The sequence below is a fragment of the Tachyglossus aculeatus genome, chromosome 5, assembly GCF_015852505.1.
Source record: "Tachyglossus aculeatus isolate mTacAcu1 chromosome 5, mTacAcu1.pri, whole genome shotgun sequence".
NCBI classification, from domain to species: Eukaryota; Metazoa; Chordata; class Mammalia; order Monotremata; family Tachyglossidae; genus Tachyglossus; species Tachyglossus aculeatus.
In genome coordinates this window covers 70,866,824-70,881,984 of record NC_052070.1, presented here as the reverse complement: position 1 = coordinate 70,881,984, position 15,161 = coordinate 70,866,824, and the positions used below count along the sequence as shown (strand labels likewise).

At 51.1% G+C, this 15,161-nt stretch overlaps 1 protein-coding gene across 4 annotated transcripts in view; it reads right to left on the bottom strand.

Moving 5' to 3' along the window:
* ZNF609 (zinc finger protein 609) overlaps window positions 1-15,161 on the bottom strand; it is a 160,018-nt gene that overhangs the window by 124,607 nt on the left and 20,250 nt on the right. For all 4 annotated transcript variants that reach the window (XM_038746310.1, XM_038746309.1, XM_038746313.1 and 1 more), the window contains exon 2: window positions 3,971-4,850. In XM_038746310.1, coding sequence (XP_038602238.1) covers window positions 3,971-4,717 — 747 coding nt within the window. In that variant the 5' untranslated portion in view covers window positions 4,718-4,850. The remainder of the gene's footprint in view (window positions 1-3,970; window positions 4,851-15,161) is intronic.

The window sequence follows — 15,161 nt, the reverse complement described above, 5'->3', positions numbered from 1 at the left end:
GTATATGATTATGAACGCTGACCATTTTCCAACAGAGTCCTCAAAAGGAAATTCTGGGCAGAAAACTGCGTACGGTACCCATCCCAACGGAAGCACCTTCCAGCCAGGTCCCAAACAATCGGCTCAAAGGCCTGGGATATGACAGTGGAATCCAAGTTTGGGAGCACGGGGGGGCTCCGTGACAAGGAGACTAGAGGCAAGGAAGGGACTGGGGCACAGCTTCTGTCCATTCCTCCTTCCTCTTGCAGGCAGGGTGATCCTCTATGCTTGACAGACGTGTGCACCCTCTCCTCTCCTGGGGTTTCCAGAGTGGTGGGTGCAACGGTCACAGCACCCTTCTAAAAAGGGGGCCATGTGTGCACAAGCGGTGGACACAAGTGCAACAGAGAGATGTGGGTTTAGGGAAGGTTGGGGGGAATATGGGGGGGGTGCATGCACGCATGTGTGTGCACGCACGCGGGATTGAACGGTGCGGGTGGGAAGTCCAGCAAAATTAATACGCTTGACGGCCTGCGACCCTTATGCCTGGCTGGGACGGGACCACACTGAGTTAATCAGAAGCAGAGTTACAAAACCTCCTGTCCCGCCCTCTGGCTCCCAGTCATCCCTCTTCCCTCCACACCCCCAAATCAAACAGAAGGCTTCGGCCCTGACGCTGTCGTTCTAAGCAATCCCTTTGCGTTCTCTCTCTCCTTAATAACACAGATGGCAGCTGCCAGTTCGCAGGATCCAATCTGATCAGAGATCAGGGACTCAAAATAAATTCTCCTCAGAGATAAGTCTGTTGCCTGAATATTGCAAGAGGGCAAAAATGGCTAGGCTAGCACGTCCCTGATGATCTTAATGAGGGTGAGGGGGTTGACAGATCAGCCATGCTTCTGGGACTTCCTCAGTGAACTACCATTTGGAGGGAGCCCCCCACCCCGACCCCCCACTCCACCACCCATAGCAGGCCACTGAAGCTGCTTCTCCCCTCTGTTAACTACGTTCGACCCTTTACTGTCTTCACGCTCCAGTTCTGCTCTCCTCATCCGCCATTACTGATGTTCTTGCTCCCCATTCCTGGTCTGCCCATCCGCCAAGCTAGCTCTCTTCCTCCCTTCAAGGCCCTACGAGAGCTCACCTCCTCCAGGAGGCCTTCCCAGACTGAGCCCCTTCCTTCCTCTCCCCCTCTCCATCCCCGCATCTTACCTCCTTCCCTTCCCCACAGCACCTGTATATATGTATATATGGTTGTACATATTTATTACTCTATTTATTTATTTATTTTGCTTGTACATTTCTATCCTATTTATTTTATTTTGTTGGTATGTTTGGTTTTGTTCTCTGTCTCCCCCTTTTAGACTGTGAGCCCACTGTTGGGTAGGGACTGTCTCTATGTGTTGCCAATTTGTACTTCCCAAGCGCTTAGTACAGTGCTCTGCACATAGTAAGCGCTCAATAAATACGATTGATTGATTGATTGATTGATTGGTCAGCTTCGTTTTTACGTTTATATCTCCACCGCAACTTTTGGACGTTCATTCAAATGACCGTCCAACTCCAAGGCCTGAAGTTCTGTGGAGAGGCAGCTTCAGACATTTCAGCCGGGGGAATGGGGAGCGAGAAGGCAGAGGGAGGTCACTGCTGATGGCGCCACACTGTGCAGCAAACCCTCGGTCTCTGTAGCTCTTTCCAGCAACCCCATCCTTCTTCCAGGAACTGCAGCCTCATTTTAACCTTCTCCCCACCCCACCTCCGTCCTCCCCGGCTCCCAGGGCAATAGGGGCTTTCAACCCGGGCTGCATTAGTGAAAGCCAAACCTTCCTGGCGCTGAGGCACGTCATCAGCTGAATGCGCAGCTGCGTTCTGCCCTGCACGGAGGGCAGCCTCCCAGCCGGACGAAGCAGTGGGATCTACTGGCCTCTCCCTGACTGAGTGCTCGCGGATGTACAGAGATGGAAGCCCATGGGGACTCTCGGCCACCGAGACACTGACGTCGGCCCACTGTTCTGAGTCAAAGCGACTTCTCGGAGCTGACCTGTGGTCCCATGGACCATGGCCTCCGCAGCTCTTGCCAGCTTCGCTCACCAATGTGGAATGTGTGCGGTGAGGTGCCCTGAGAGGGCACATTCCAAGCAAAACAAGCTGCCAAGAGCAGAAAAGTGGGTTTGGGCTAAGAGCAAACACCCTCTCCACTCCTCAAACCCTGGTAGCGACGGCAAAACTGAGCTGCCCTGCCTGGGACAAATAACAGAGCACAGCCCCCGGAGCTGGTAGGGGGGGAGCAGTGCCAACGCCCAGCTGGAATCCCCTCCCGCTGAGACGGGCCGCGGAGCATCTGCCACCCAAATGTGGGTGCACCCTGTAGCAGCTGCCACCAAAGAGGGGAAACGAGCTAGTTAATAACGGGGGACATCTACGATATTCCGAGGGAAGCCCAGATGCTGAGAGCTGTACCGACGACCCAGAAGTGGAGACCCACGGACCTGCGGCAGAGAGGAGCCGGCGCCCACCACACCTCAGGTAGTGAGGGGTTCCGTTACTCAGGCCCGAGCACTCAGCTTCTATTTATTAACACTTACGTATTGAAATAGGCATTCCCTACTGCAGCTGATGTAATTGCAGAGTAATCAATTTTCACAGCATCTGCTGGGATCAGCTGAAAGCAAAGGATGAGCAAAGCAGAGAGCGGCCGGCCAGAGAGCCGACGACCAATGGGATGGCGTGGCCGGCCATTCGGCCCGTTGAGCCTCTCTGCGGGAATCGGAAGCGGCAGAAGCTTATGGCAGCCTAAAGCCCGCGGCAGCAGCCTGACCCGCTGACTTCGGACTCCCACCCACCCGGAGACCATGTCTCCGGCTGACAAAAACGGGTCCTGTCCCCCAAAGGACAGAACGCTTCAGATTCTTGAGGTAGGCTCCTCTCCCTGAAAACCCGGTCGCTACGCGGCCTCCATCCTCTTGGGAGAACCAACAGACCACCAGAAACCCAGAGTGGAGGCGCCGTCACCAGGAACCAGAAGCCTCTCCCTGGGACCCCCTAACTATCCTGACGTCCTAATTGACCATTACTTTCTTTTGATGGATCTCACGTCTTCAGCTTCCCCCCAGTCTTCCTGGGCGTGCCTAGGGACATGCCGCGTGTTATCTTTGGGGTCTACTTCTGCTTAAACTCCCATCTCCTCCGAGAGGCCTGGCTCGACCCAGCCCTCATTTCCTCCACTCATTCTCCCTCCTGTGTCGCCAATGCCCTTGGACCTGTACCCTTTAGGTCCATGTCCTTATACTCTGCCATTCCCCCGATGTGTAACTTAGTTTACTGTCTGTCTCCCCGTCTACTCCGGAAGCTCCTCGTGGGCAGTGATCGTGACTACCAATTCTATTGTACTGTGCTCTCCCAAGCGCTTAGTCCAGGAGACGCTCAATAAATAACACCAACGGGCTGATCGGTAACCCTGTTGTTCTTGCCGCACCGGGTCCCCTGGAGGCCCTACACACCCCCAAGAGAAGGCCACCTTCCATGCTCTGCCATATTCCATGGAGCCTAATCCGAGCCCGACTTCCACTCTGGCCTTTTCGAACCGCCTGAGGGCCAAAGAACCCATGTGGGCTTCAGAGAGGAGTCGCTTCCAGCATGGCAACGGGAAGGGCTCGGCCCCAGGACAGAACAGGCTTCCTAGCCGAGCCTATGAGAATGCTCCATTCGTAAAGCCGCCTGGCTCTCCTGGGCTCCCGAGAGGGAGGGAACGAGAGAGACCGACCCTGCTCTCCAAAGTCCATGTTAGCTGCTAATGAGCCCACAGGGCTTCTCTTCCCAACTCGGAACCAGACCGCAAGCCAAGATATCCCCAGCTGCTGTGACCTTGCAATGAACCGGTCGTGACCCGCGCGTGAACGAACCAAACTCCCCGAGGGCACGCTTGGCCTTTAGAAATGAGTCCGATGCCACCATGGCGGGCAGCAGATGGCCAGGTCCGGGTGACCCTTACCTTTTCTGCCTTGACTTTCTTCAGCGGGCGGCTGCACTCGGTGTCCCCTTCCTCTGGCTCCGGCTTAACTCCCAATGGGTTGAGCGCTGCCCCGGGTTCGATGGCTATACTCCCAAGAGGCTCCACGGCACCCGAATCCACTCCTGCCCCACCATCGTACTGCCCGCCCCGTCCTCCCAAAGCCAGGGGTTGGAGGACCCCAGGATCCTTCTCCGAGCCAGTCCCACTTCCCTCGCTCCTCTCTTTCTTGCTCTTGGACGAGCCGCTCTCCTTCTCCTTCTTGGAGCCGGCCACGCTGCGGGAGGCCTTGGTGGCCTTCTCCGAACCCTTGGGGGCAATAGCCGCCACCAGGCCTCCGGGGTTGGCGCTGTCCGAACGCCCCTGAGCCTCCTTCTTGTTAGCCGCTCCCTCGCTTGGCGTGAACAGGGAAGTCCCTGGGGCAGGTTTGCCACTGTCCTTGCCACTCTTACTCCTCTTGGATTTGGATTTGCCTTCTTTCCCCTGAGGGCCTGGCACCGGAGTCACAAATTTAATGTTATCTGGCAGCGTGGCTACGGCGTTTGGGGCCGGAAGCCCCACTTCCTTAGAGCCGGACATCTCCAGTTTCTGCTGATCCTTCTCCAGGTCGGCGTCCAGATCGATGATGAGATTCCCTACTCCAATGTCCCACTCATCCCCGCTGTCGTACGTCTCAACTGGGTTGGCGTCCACTCCTTTCCCTCCGGAGGCTCCGCTGCTCAAGGACATCTTAGAGTCAACTGCCCACCTCGAGATTCAAGGCTCTTCCCCACCCCCAGCCGCCAGCTTCTCGCCAGCAGTTAGGTCCTCCGGCTCTGGCCCGTCACAATGATCAGCAACTGCCCGGCGGGCGTCATCATTGCTGGAAGGAAGAGAACAGGAAAGACGTTCAGAGAAATAACGCCGGCACACTCCCACCCTTGAGGGGTCAGGCCCCACACTGTCAAGGGGCCCTCCTTCGTCAGGATCCCTAGACGATAACAATGGCATTTGTTAAGCACTTACTACATGCCAGGCACTGTACTAAATGCTGGGATGAATACAAGCAGATTGGGTTCGACACAGTCCCTGCCCCACATGGGAGTCACAGTCTCAATCCTCATTTTGCAGATGAGGTAACTGAGGCCCAGAGAAGTGAAATGGCTTGCCCAAGATCACGTAGAAGACCCGTGGCGGAGCCGGGATTCGAACCAATGACTTTCTGACTCTCAGGCCTGGGAGGCAGGGGATCTGGCGGGGCGCTAATTCCAGACTCCGCCACTTAATAATAATACTAACGGCATTTATTAAGCGCTTACTATGTGCAAAGCACTGTTCTAAGCTTGGAGAGGTTACAAGGTGATCAGGTTGTCCCACGGGGGGCTCACAGTCTTCATCCCCATTTTACAGATGAGGTAACTGAGGCACAGAGAAGTGAAGTGACTTGCCCAAAGTCACACAGCTGGCAACTGGCGGAGCCTGGATTTGAACCCATGACCTCTGACTCCAAAGCCCATGCTCTTTCCAATGAGCCACGCCTGCTGTGGGACCTGAGGCCAGTCACTTCACTTCTCTGGGCCTCAGTGTCCTCAGCTATCAAACAGGGGTGAAATACCTCTCTCCTACTTAGACCGTGAGCCTGATGAGGGACCAGGGACTGGGTCCAATCTGATTGCTTTGTATCTACCTCGGCTCTTAGCCCGGTGCTCGGCACACAGTAAGCGCTTAACAAATACCACTACGACGATGATGATGGTGACGACGAAGAAGAACAGGCTCCCTTGTGTTTCTGATCTAAGTCACGCGCTTTGGCAGGAAAGTTAACACCCACTCTCCACCTCCACTTTTGCGGAAGACAGCCTTCCCAATTGCTTAACCCGATCCTGTGACACGTCTTCAGCTTGCAAGTCAGCTCCCCATCTCCATCAGCCTCCTCTCCTACCACCTCCACCCGCTGGCACTTTTCCCTCAATCAATACAGGCCCTGGCAGGTCACAGCTCCCATTTTCAACAAGACATTACTCACACAGTCCTTTCTCACTTCTTCCTCCAGCATTACCAGAGATTTTTTTTCCCCTCTCCAGTAGCCAAAGCTCTGTCACTCTCTCCAGGGGCCTTCCAGAGGGACGATGCCAGCCATAAATCCTGAAAGTCCCCCCTTCATCTTCCTGAAGGAAGACGAAGGTGTTTCTTTGGTGGGGTAACATTGGTGAGAAAAATAAAGGGGAGCTCAAAAAAAAAACCATTTTTTCCTTACAACCAGAGGTAAGGACTAGTTATAATTCAGGATGAATCAACTCCAATTCAGGGGAATTAGATCAGGCTTGCCTTTTCAGGAGGGGCCAAACAAATCTCAACTTTCTCGCCTCTTGCCGGAATCCCATGCTCCACACTGGGCTCTTCTCGGAGACAATGAGCAATCACAGACAGTGTCATAAAGGAAAACAACACACATCAACTGGCTCTGAGGAGACCACATCCATTACATATTCTCCCTTCGGGAAAGCTATCCAGAACCCCTCCGTGTCTGGGATAATAGAACCGCCTGCCGAGGAAAACAGCCTGAAGGGCTGGGCCCCGGTGGCCTCTGTTCTTCCCCTTGTGCGCTGAGGTTCCTCTCGAGGGTCAGTGTCCTTATGAGGCTGAACACAAAGGCCCGATGCGACTTTTCCAAAATCCAACTCCCTTAATCCCAGGAGGCTGCAGAGTGGCTTTGGTGGTACGGCTCCAAAGACACAAATACGGTAAGAATGCCAAGGATTCTTTAATCAGGCTGGCGGCGGCAACCAGACCATTTCCCATCTGCTCCCTGCAGCATCCCTGGCTCCGCACAGCGAATAATCAACCCTGTGACAGGTCATTACTGAGATTTTTAACCCCGGGAGGTGGGGGTAACAGGAAAGCTGGAAATGGAAAGCACTGACCTCTCACTGCAATGGCAGAGGAAGTGCAGAATCGGGAGAACCAATACCACAAAGAGCCCTCAAGTCTTCAAAAGCTGCTACGTGTACTTCTCGCCCTCCTTCCTCGCTGCCTCTTCTTCCCCTTCCTACAGCCCGACGTTAGGCCACTTTCCCTCTCTAGAAAGAGTACAGCGATCCACAGAGCTCGGCCTCGAAGCCACCAACGGCTTAGATTTCTACCTGATTTTCTGGAATCGCTTTCCCTGCCACTCCTGCCAGCTAGTGCCATTTGTGCTTTGTTCCTGCAGCTGAGATCACAGACAAGCAGCTCCTTGCATGAATGTATGGGCCGCAGTGACAGAAACACACAATGATCACCCCCCCAACCCCAAATCATGCCGCCGCGCCCACCTCCCACCCCCACCCCCAAAACACAGAATATCAATCAATCAATCGTATTTATTGAGCGCTTACTGTGTGCAGAGCACTGTACTAAGCGCTTGGGAAGTACAAGTTGGCAACATATAGAATATCTCACATCACAGGCACAAAAGCACAAACGACACAGCTGAATTTTGAACACATATATGTTGCCAACTTGTACTTCCCAAGCGCTTAGTACAGTGCTCTGCACACAGTAAGCGCTCAATAAATACGATTGATGATGATGATGATATACCTTCCAGGCACACAGGACTCATTCATTCACTCAATCATACTTATTAAGTGCTTACTGTGTGTGAAGTACCGTACTAAGCGGTTGGGAAAGTACAATAGGACAATAAACGGCGACAATCTCTGCCCACAATGACCTTACAGTCTGGGGGGGGGGAGACAGACATCAATCAATCAATCAATCGTATTTATTGAGCGCTTACTGTGTGCAGAGCACTGTACTAAGCGCTTGGGAAGTACAAGTTGGCAACACCAATACAGATAAAGAAAATTACAAATATGTACATAAGTGCTGTGGGGCTGAGAAGGGGGAAGAGCAAAGGGAACAAGTCAAGGTGACGCCAAGTGCCAAGCACTGTACTAGGCCCCGGGGTAGATACAAAGTTCATCAGGTTGGACACAGTCCGTATCACCCAAGGGGCTCACAGTCCCAGTAAGAGGGAGTAGGATTTAATCCCCATTGTGCAGATGACAAAAATCGAAGCACAGAGAAGTTAAGTGACTTGTCCAAGGTCACCCAGCAGATGAGTGGCAGAGCTAGGATTAGAACATGACCTAACATGGTTCTAATTCCAGCTCCCAGGACCATGTGCTTTCCACTAGTCCATGCTGCTTCCCTTCCTTAGATGCTCTGGACTGAAAACAGACATCTGAAGGGAGTATGTATTTACTGAGGGCCCTCCATACACTAGGCTCCATTCAGAAAACACAAACATCACGGCTCCTGGTTTTTAGGAGTTCATATTTTATTCTCACAGAGCCCCCCGTGCCTCTAATTTGTTGAGCTTTGACCTCAGATTCATGGTTCTGAAAAAAAAACAAAAAACCAACAATCAGAAGTGTCTTTGCCCAAGCATTTAATACTGTGCTCTGCACACAGTAAGAGCTCAAATACCACTGACAGATTGATTGAAGAGCTAGTGTCAGTAGAAGACTGTACTGTGTTTAGGAGAGTACACTAGAATTAGAAGGCATAATCCATGCCCTCAAAGATTTTTCACAGACCCTCCAAGAAGCTACAGACTGCCCCAGACTGAGCCCCCCCATTCCTCTCCCCCTCCCCATTCCCCCGCCCTACCTCCTTCCCCTCCCCACAGCACCTGTATATATGTTTGTACAGATTTATGACTCTATTTTACTTGTACATATTTACCATTCTACTTATTTTATTTTGTTAATATGTTTTGTTTTGTTGTCTGTCTCCCCCTTCTAGACTGTGAGCCCGCTGTTGGGTAGGGACCGTCTGTATACGTTGCCAACTTGTACTTCCCAAGTGCTTAGTACAGTGCTCTGCACACAGTAAGCGCTCAACAAATACGATTGATTGAATGAATGAATGAATGAATGAACGAAAGAAATAATAGGGTATAAAGAATGTTAAAGATTAGGGGCAAGGGGGTGTGAATACCCAAGTGCTTAGGCGGGCAAGGAAGTGACAGTGGGGTGTGGGGAGGGTGAGAAAGTTATAAGGTAGGGAGATGAGAGGCCAATTGGGGATGGCCTCCTGGGAGAGATGTGATTTCCAAAAGATGTTCTAGATGAGGAGGGCGGTGGCCTGCTAGTCTGCCCCCACCCCCTTCTAGACTGGAAACCCCTTGTGGGCAGGGATTGTCTCTATTGCTGAATTGTACTTTCCAAGTGCTTAGTACAGTGCTCTGCACACAGTAAGAGCACAATACATACGACTGGATGAATGAATGAATGGATGGAGAAAAGAACAAGGCAGAGTGAGTAGATCAGCCAACAGGCCTAAAGGTGAGAGTAAAGAAAAAGGGGACCAAAAGAGCTGGCCAAATCGTGACATTCAAACCACCCTGAGCACTGTCCGAGAAAATGAATCAATCAAGTCTTCAGGCTGTCTCCAAGCCCTAGAATTACAGCCTCTCTCCTGCCTGGGCTACTCTCCCCTCCTACGCCAGACAGCAGTTCCAAAAGTGGGCAACAAAAATCCACAGCAGGGCTTATCGAGGGGCAACAGACTCCACTTCCACCTTTGTTCAGAGTTGCTTGTGGTAAGCAGGAAAAACTAACCAATGACAATCACAAAAAAAAAAAACAACCCAGGTATTAAGACCCTCAATTCCTTCAGCCCAAATCCCAACTGAACTGGGGCAAGGCATCCTCGACACTACTGGGAACTACAGATGAGCCCTCCGGTTTTCAGTATTATTGCCAGAAGTTTCAAAATTACCCCAGGGCCTTCGGTGGTTCGGAAGCTCACTCCCTACTTGGCCCGCTTAGGCCAAAGCTGGGGCGGAACAACGTGAACTGGCCTCGATGACTCCGACCTAGCGGCCCGGCTGGAAGAACAGGCATTTCCTTCTCCACTTGTTAAACTAAGCGTTTAACAGAGCACACCTACCAGCCCGAGTCCCCACCCAGGGCTCTACGGAGAAACAATCAACTTCCCAGTGGACTCTTCCCTTCGCGTATTCCACTGATTGCCGTGTGAAACGAAACCGTCGCCCTCTCTCTCAGGACCGCAGGCCAGTCCGGGTCTCCGGGGGAGTCCGGATCCAAACCGGGTGAACAACTGCCGCGTTGTGACAACAGAACCAGTTCACCTCCCCCTGGGCCAACATGTAAAAGGGGTCACCTGACCGTGTCATCTAAGTAAACAGGAACACGAACAGGCCCTCCCGACAATCTCTGAACCCCACAGGCTTCCGGTCGCTCGGTTCTTGGGAAATATGGCCCGGAGTCTCCCCGCCCGACCCCTCGGGAGCAGAGAAGGATTAATGAAGCTTGCCTTGCCCCAGTTGACACGAGCATGCTGGAAAAGCGCAGTCCAAACTGCTGCAAGATAGGGGACCACCACAGTCGTCCTCCCTGTAAGGACGTGGCTGCACACATCCTCTGTTGTTGTTTCGTTGCAACGAAACCTCCCGGCACACAACTTTAGAAGATGCTAATTCGCCAACCCCAAGAGACTCTGAGGTTAACCTGGGGACTTGATGGGCCAAACTTAAACTACATTCAGCTGGAGCTGGTTGAAGGGAAAAGACCCAGATGGAGAACTAGCCAGCTCCTTAGCAACTGCCTGAAGAACCGAATGGAAGAGAGCTGGTGCAATCGTCCAGTTGGTGCAAGCCTCAAGGGCACAAAGGGCACAAAGAACTTGAAAGAAAACTGTGGAGGCAAATCATTCACATTTAAGAGGGACTGCTACCGCAGAGGGCAATTTGAATGTTAATTTGCCTGGTGGCTTACTGTGCTCTTGGCATGGCTGGCCTAGCCCCAGATGCTGGACTGGAACCCTGCTGATTTCAGTTCAGCCAATTTCTCTAGCTCCAGGAAGCAAGGGATGGGGATTTCCCCTATCTGTAATTCATTTTAATGTCCGTATCCCCCTCTCCACTGGAAGCTCCTTGTGGGCAACTCCATTGTTTTGTACCCTCTCAAGCGCTTTAATACTGTGCTCTGCACAATTAGGGCTCAATAAATGTCACTGACGGAACGTCTGATTGGAGGAAATAAGCCTCCGGAAGGAGTCCTGGGAGTTTCAGAGATAATAACTATAGTATTTGTTAAGCGCTTACTACATGCCAGGCACTGTACTAAGCACTGGGGTGGATACAAGGAAATCAGGTTGGACAGGGTCCCTGTACCATGTGGGGCTCACAGTCTCAATCCCCCTTTTTTAAAGGTGAGGTAACTGAGGCACAGAGAAGTGAAGTGACTGGTCCAAGATCACACAACAGACAATTTGAGGAACTGGGATGAGTACCCGTGACCTTCTGACTTCCGGGCCTGTGGTCTATCCACTATGCCATGCTGCTTCTCACAGACCCCTCTTCTGGAATGGGATCGGGGCATTTTCTCAGGCAGCTGAGCAGTCCCGCTTCTAGACTGTGAGCCAGTTGTTGGGTAGGGATTGTCTCTATTTGTTGCCGAACTGTACTTTCCAAGTGCTTAGTACAGTGCTCTGCACACAGTAAGTGCTCAACAAAGACGACCGAATGAGTGAATAAATGAATGAATTCAGACTGTAATGCTACTAAGGAGAGAGGCCAGAACGGTCCACTTAAGGATAGGGTCCCCTTCTTGGGGGTTGCCATCTCCTACCTTATAGGCAGAGACCGGGGAGAAGTCGGGGTGCCTGGCCTCTGGCCCAGTCCATGACATTTATCCCAGTGTAACACGGGATGTCATGGGCGTGCAGCCTAGATTTTTTCTTTAGACTTTCACCGTTGGACAAGAATAAGAAAGTTAGGAGTAGACTGGAGTGAAAGTTCACGGGCTAAGGAAACAGCAGTCCAAGACAGACAAGAGGAGAAAAGATAAGGTAGGCATGCACCTCCTCCTCTCCACAAATACTTGTCGAAAATTGTTTTCTAAAAAAATGTATGGAAAATCAGGTCAGATGAAGTAACTGAAGCTCAGAGAGGTGAAGTGACTTGACCAAGGTCGCAAAGCAGATAAGTGGTGGAGCTGAGAGGAGAACCCAGGTCAGCAGTCTCCCAGGCCTGTACTCTTTCCACTAGGCCACACTGCTTCTCCTTCTCAAATGAAAACAATCAGGAATGTTTCTGTTTGTTCCTTCTCTCTCTCCCCGTCCAGTAGGTCCCTTTCTCTTTTCTCCTCTTTCCCCCAACCACCAATGTGCGTTAACTTCAAATTATTCTTATTTCATAATTCCACCTCCATCATCATCATCATCATCAATCATATTTATTGAGCGCTTACTGTGTGCAGAGCACTGTACTAAGCGCTTGGGAAGTACAAGTTGGCAACATATAGAGACAGTCCCTACCCAACAGTGGTCTCAGTCTAAAAGGGGGAGACAGAGAACAAAACCAAACATACTAACAAAATAAAATAAATAGAATAGATATGTACAAGTAAAATAGAGTAATAGAGTAATAAATAGAGTAATATTCACCTCCACAGTGAAGTACGCTATACATTCAGAGATTTAAACCTACTGATTGATTCTTTGCACACTAACTACTCAGAGGTAAAGGCTGCAACCCCTGGCCTAGGGTATGTTTCTAAATGACAGGCAAGTTCTCTAGGATTTCACCCAACTTCCCCATCCCTCTCTTGTTTCGGATCATTATCTTTAGTGGCAACGGAAGACGTGGTTCTAACAATGCTGACGGCAGTAACATTTTCATAAACACCTGGTTCCTAACATTTGAAAAGATGAGCCGGATAGACCAGGAGCCTAACTGCCAGATTGCAAACTGCTCTAGTACCCCCGAGAAAGGACAGTCATCCATTCAATTCAATCGTATTTACTGAGAAGTCACGTTGTGCAAAGCAGTCTTCTTCTAAGTGTGGATGGATCTGGCAGAGCAATGCAGCTGTGTGCAGAGCCAAATAACACTCATTATCAATGGAATCACTTCTGAATGTCAAGGTCTAAGATGCGTACGGACATATCTGTAATTTATTTATATTAATGTCTGTCTCCCCCCTAGACTGTAAGCCCGTTGTGAGAAGGGAATATGTCTGTTTGTTGTTGTTTTGTACTCTCCCAAGAGATTAGTACAGTGCCTTGCTCACAGTAGGTGCTCAATAAATACAATTGAATGAATGTGCCTGTTACATTGTTATACGGTAGTCCCAAGCATTTAGTACAGTGCTCCGCACGTAAACATAGTATAGTATATAAACATAGCATAGCGCTCAATAAATACGACTGACTGATGATTGACTTCTAAACTGCGAGCCCGCTGTTGGGTAGGGACCGTCTCTATATGTTGCCAACTTGTACTTCCCAATCGCTCAGTACAGTGCTCTGCACACAGTAAGTGCTCAATAAATATGATTGAACGAATAAATGAATGACTGTATATTTAACCTTCAAAGCCTTATTAAGGTCCCATCTCCTCCAAGAGGCCTTCCCCGATGAAGCCCTCTTTTCACCGACTCCCTCTCCCCTCTGCATCGCCTAGGCGCTTGGATCTGTATCCTTTGAGCACTTGATATTCGCTCCATCCTCAGCCCCAAAGCATCTATGTACACATCCGTAATTTAGAGGGGACAGACATATGTTTATGTCTATCTCTCCCTCTGGACTGTAAGCTTGTTATGGGCAGGGAACAAGTCCGCTAACTCCATGATACTGTATTCTCCCAAGTGCTTAGGACAGTGCACATAGTTAACACTCAGATCTATTGTACTGTACTCCAAGCACTTGGAACAGTGTACTGCAATCAGAGAAGCAGCAGAGCAGGGCAGCAGTGTGCAGAGCACTATCCTAAGTGCTTGGAAAGTATAATAAAGTGAGACAATCCCTGCCCACACCAGGCTTACAGTCTAGAAGGGGGGAGACAGACAGTAAAACAAGTAAACGGGCATCAATATAAATATACAGAATTCTAGATATGCACATTTAAGCACAAGTGCTGTGGGGCGGGAAAAGGCGGGGACAGCAAAGGGAGTGAGTTGGGGTGACGCGGAGGGTGGGGGGGTGATGAAAAGGGGGGCTTAGTCTGGGAAGGCCTCTAGGAGGAAGTGAGCCTTCAGGGGGGCTTTGAAGGGGGGAAGGCGGATTTGAGGAGGGAGGGCGTTCCAGGCTAGAGGTAGGAAGTGGGCCAGGGGTTGGCGGCCAGACAGTTGAGAACGAGGCAGAGAGAAGATTAGCACCAGAGGAGTGGAGTGTGCAGGCTGGGATGTAGGAGAGAAGGGAAGTGAGGTAATAAGGGACAAGGTGATGGAGAGCTTTGAAGCCAAGAGTGAGGAGTTTTTGATATGGAGGTTGATAGGCAACCACCGGACAACTATCTGTCAAAAGTCAAATAGGGGGACAACTTTCCAGTGAGCACCAGACGGCTCCAAGTTGCCAAATTAGGTACAGGACTTATAAAACCACAGCTATGCGCACTGGAAAGGTGCCAAAACACCAGAGACAAACCTGAAAGTTCACTTTCTGAGCTAGCAGCGCCTGGCACACCCCTGAGAGCCCAGTTGAAACAAAAGGCTTGGAAACCCCACCAGGCTGAAGCCTGGCGGGCACACGGAGGACTAAGCAAGGGGCTGAGCCAATCACACAAGGATGGGTGCCTTCCTCTTAGCTTCCTCGGGCACAGAAATGAGTCTAATGCGCAATTCTTACAATGTTTGTAAGCACCGAATGCCCAGGCAACGGCCGGGAAAGTCCCGCCCTCTTACTTGCATGTGTGCGTGCAAGTGTGCGTGCCTGCATGCGAGCGTGTGGGGCTACAGTGCCTCAGGGTCAGTCTCTGGTGCCTCCCAGACATGACTGGCTGCAATTTTCACCCTGATTAACTTCCAGGAATGCCTGCAAGAGGAGCAGCCAGAAGAAGGGAATGAGAAAACACAAACAGTGTGTGTGTGTGTGTGTGTGTGTGTGTGTGTGTGTGTGTGTGTGTGTGAGAGAGAGAGAGAGAGAGAGAGAATGTCTCTCTCTCTCTCTTTCTCTCTCCCCCCACTCCCATTGCCAGCTGTACCCCAAAACGGTCTTTCTTCAGATTAAGGCCGAGCAGGGACAGGCAGAGCGCCCAGAAACTTGAACCAAGCTCTTGGCCGCACAGCAAAGAATAATCGCAGTCTGACGAGGAGGGAAGAAATAGAGGAAAGGGGCACTTCTCCAGAATGAATACATTTCCGAGTCAGAGCCCAGCGTGTATCACATATTGTCCTAGTGC